The 2,364-nt window shown below is 56.6% G+C and overlaps 1 protein-coding gene across 1 annotated transcript; it reads right to left on the minus strand.

Moving 5' to 3' along the window:
* Nucleotides 1–282: 282 nt before the first annotated feature.
* On the minus strand, nucleotides 283–2,126 carry SH3BP5L (SH3 binding domain protein 5 like; the record flags this gene model as incomplete). Its single annotated transcript, XM_027631995.1, has 2 exons — nucleotides 283–1,513; nucleotides 1,796–2,126. Coding segments are annotated over 2 exons (724 nt in total), but the record flags the coding sequence as incomplete, so codon positions are not given.
* Between the last annotated feature and the right edge of the window lie 238 nt (nucleotides 2,127–2,364).

A 2,364-nucleotide genomic window follows, 5' to 3' on the forward strand; every position in this document is an offset into this window, starting at 1 on the left:
GATGAATCCCCCAAACTCCAGGGATGTAATCCCAGAACTCCCCAACTTTGGGAAAATCCCCCAAATCCCCAAAAGTTTCAGGATGTGAACCCCAAAAGCACCCAAATTCCAAGGGTTTATCCCCAACCTCCCCAAAATTCCAGGGATTTAAAGACACACACAAGCCCCAATTCCCAGGATTTAACCCTAAAATCCTCCAAATTCCAGGAGTTTAACCCCAAATGCCCCCAAATTTCAGGAATTTATCCCCTAAACCCCCCAGATTCCAGAAGGTCGCCCCCAGGATCCCAAATCCAGGCACCGACACCGTCCAAGAGGCTCTTCCAAGCCTCATCCAGGAATTCCACGGGACATGATGGCACCACCCACCAATCCCAGGATTTTTTGGGATTCCCTGGGATTGATGTCAATTTTTGGGTGCATTTTGGGTAGATCTGGGGGAATTTTGGGAAATTTGGGGGAATTCTGGTAGATTTTGGGTGGATTTTTGTGGAAATTTTGCTGGAATTTTTTGTGGAAGTATGGAGAATTTTGGGGGAATTTTGGCAGAGTTTGGGGGGAAAATTTGTGTGGATTTTGGGGGGAATTTTGGGGAACTTCTGCTGGATTCTGTGCAGATTTGGGGAATTTTGGGGTGAATTTGGGGGGAATTTTATGTGGATTTTTGTGGGATTTGGGGTGAATTTTGTGGGAATTTTGGGTGGATTGGGGAGGAATTTTGGGCTAACTCGGGGTGGATTTGGGGGGAATTTTAGGTGGATTTTGGTGGCAGAATTTGGGGGTGATTTTGGGGTAGATTTGGGCGGATTTGGGGAAGATTTTGGTGGAATTTCAGGTGGATTTGGGGGGGAACTTTGGCTGGATTTTTGCGGGATTTCAGGTAAGTTTGGGGGGATTTTTTTGTGGAATTCTGGACCAGTCTTGGGTGAATTTGCGGGGATTTTGGGGGAATTTGGGGTGGATTCTGTGGGATTTCGGAGGTGTTCGGGCGAACTCGGGGAGGGTTTCTGTGGGATTTGGGGAATTTCTGGGGGGGGCTTTGGGACAACTCTGAGAAACTCGGTGGAATTCCCGGTGCCTTTCGAGTGCGTTGGGGGCGGGGATTCCCGGGAATTCGGGGTCAGAGGCTGACGCTCCGGTGGTGCCGGAGGCTCCGGCGCCGCTCCCGCTCCCCGGGCTCGTCGCTCCCCAGGCTGGCGGCGTCCGAGATTCCCACCAAGTGTTCCACGGAGTCGAACTTCTGCAGGTCGGAGGCGACGGTCTGGAGGCTGAGCACGGACAGGGAGTCTCCGGCCGGACACTCCGCCCCCAAATCCGCCCCCCGTGACTCCGGGCTGGAGTGCCGGGGGCTGCTCTCGGCTCCCACCGGGGATTCCCGGCGCTGCAGGAGCCTCTGGAGCCGCCGGGCGTGGATCTGCTCGCTGATCTGCTCCAGGTTCCGCAGGGCCACCGAGTAGCGCGTCTTGGCCTGGGAGACGCGGCTCTCCAGGGCCGTCACCTTGGATTTGTGCTCCTGGGAGGGGGGGAGAGGGACGGAGGGATCAGCGGGAGGGGCCGGGGAATTCTTTGGAACCCCTGAAAAATCAGCGGTGATCCCCAAAAAATCGGGTGTGATCCCTAAAAGCAGGTTACGATCACTAAAAAATTGGTTCTGATTCCTAAAAAATTGGTTCTAATTCCCAGATCTGGTGGAACTGGAGCTCCCAGTCCCTCTCCCAGCGCTCCCAGTCCCTCTCCCAGCATTTCCAGTCCCTCTCCCAGCATTCCCAGCCCCTCTCCCAGCGCTCCCAATGACCTCGAGGATCTGGTTGAACTGGGCCTTGAGCTCGAAGTAGGGTTTGCTGCGCAGGATGACGCGTTTCAGGGACTTCTGGAGCGCCTGGACCTCGGCCTCGGCCTCCTGGCACAGCCGCGTCACCCGCTGGTGCTCCCGCTCGCTCCGCACCCGCTCCTCCTCCGCCTCGTTCACCTGCAATCCCACGGGAATTCCACAGGGAGTTACACAGGGAACGACCCGGCGGGAATGAGGGAATCGCCCCAAATCCCCTCGGGAACGGGGGATATCCTGGCACGGCCGCGTCACCCACTCCTCCTCCGCCTTGTTCACCTGCAGTGCCGTGGGAATTCTGTGGGAATTCCACAGGGAATTCCACAGGGAATTCCACAGGGAACGAGGGGGAGACGGAGAATCCTGGTGGAAAGGAGGGAGTAGCCCCAAATCCCCGATGGGGCAAGGCCCAAAGAGATCCCCAGGGCCAGCGGATCCCACGGAAAAACACTCCTGGGGAAGGGGCCACATCCTGATCTCCCCCTGGCGCTGATCCCACAGAACTCCCCCGGGGAAGGGGCCGTTATCCCAAACTC

Source organism: Corapipo altera, unplaced genomic scaffold, assembly GCF_003945725.1.
Source record: "Corapipo altera isolate COAL_440 unplaced genomic scaffold, ASM394572v1 60610, whole genome shotgun sequence".
NCBI lineage: Eukaryota > Metazoa > Chordata > Aves > Passeriformes > Pipridae > Corapipo > Corapipo altera.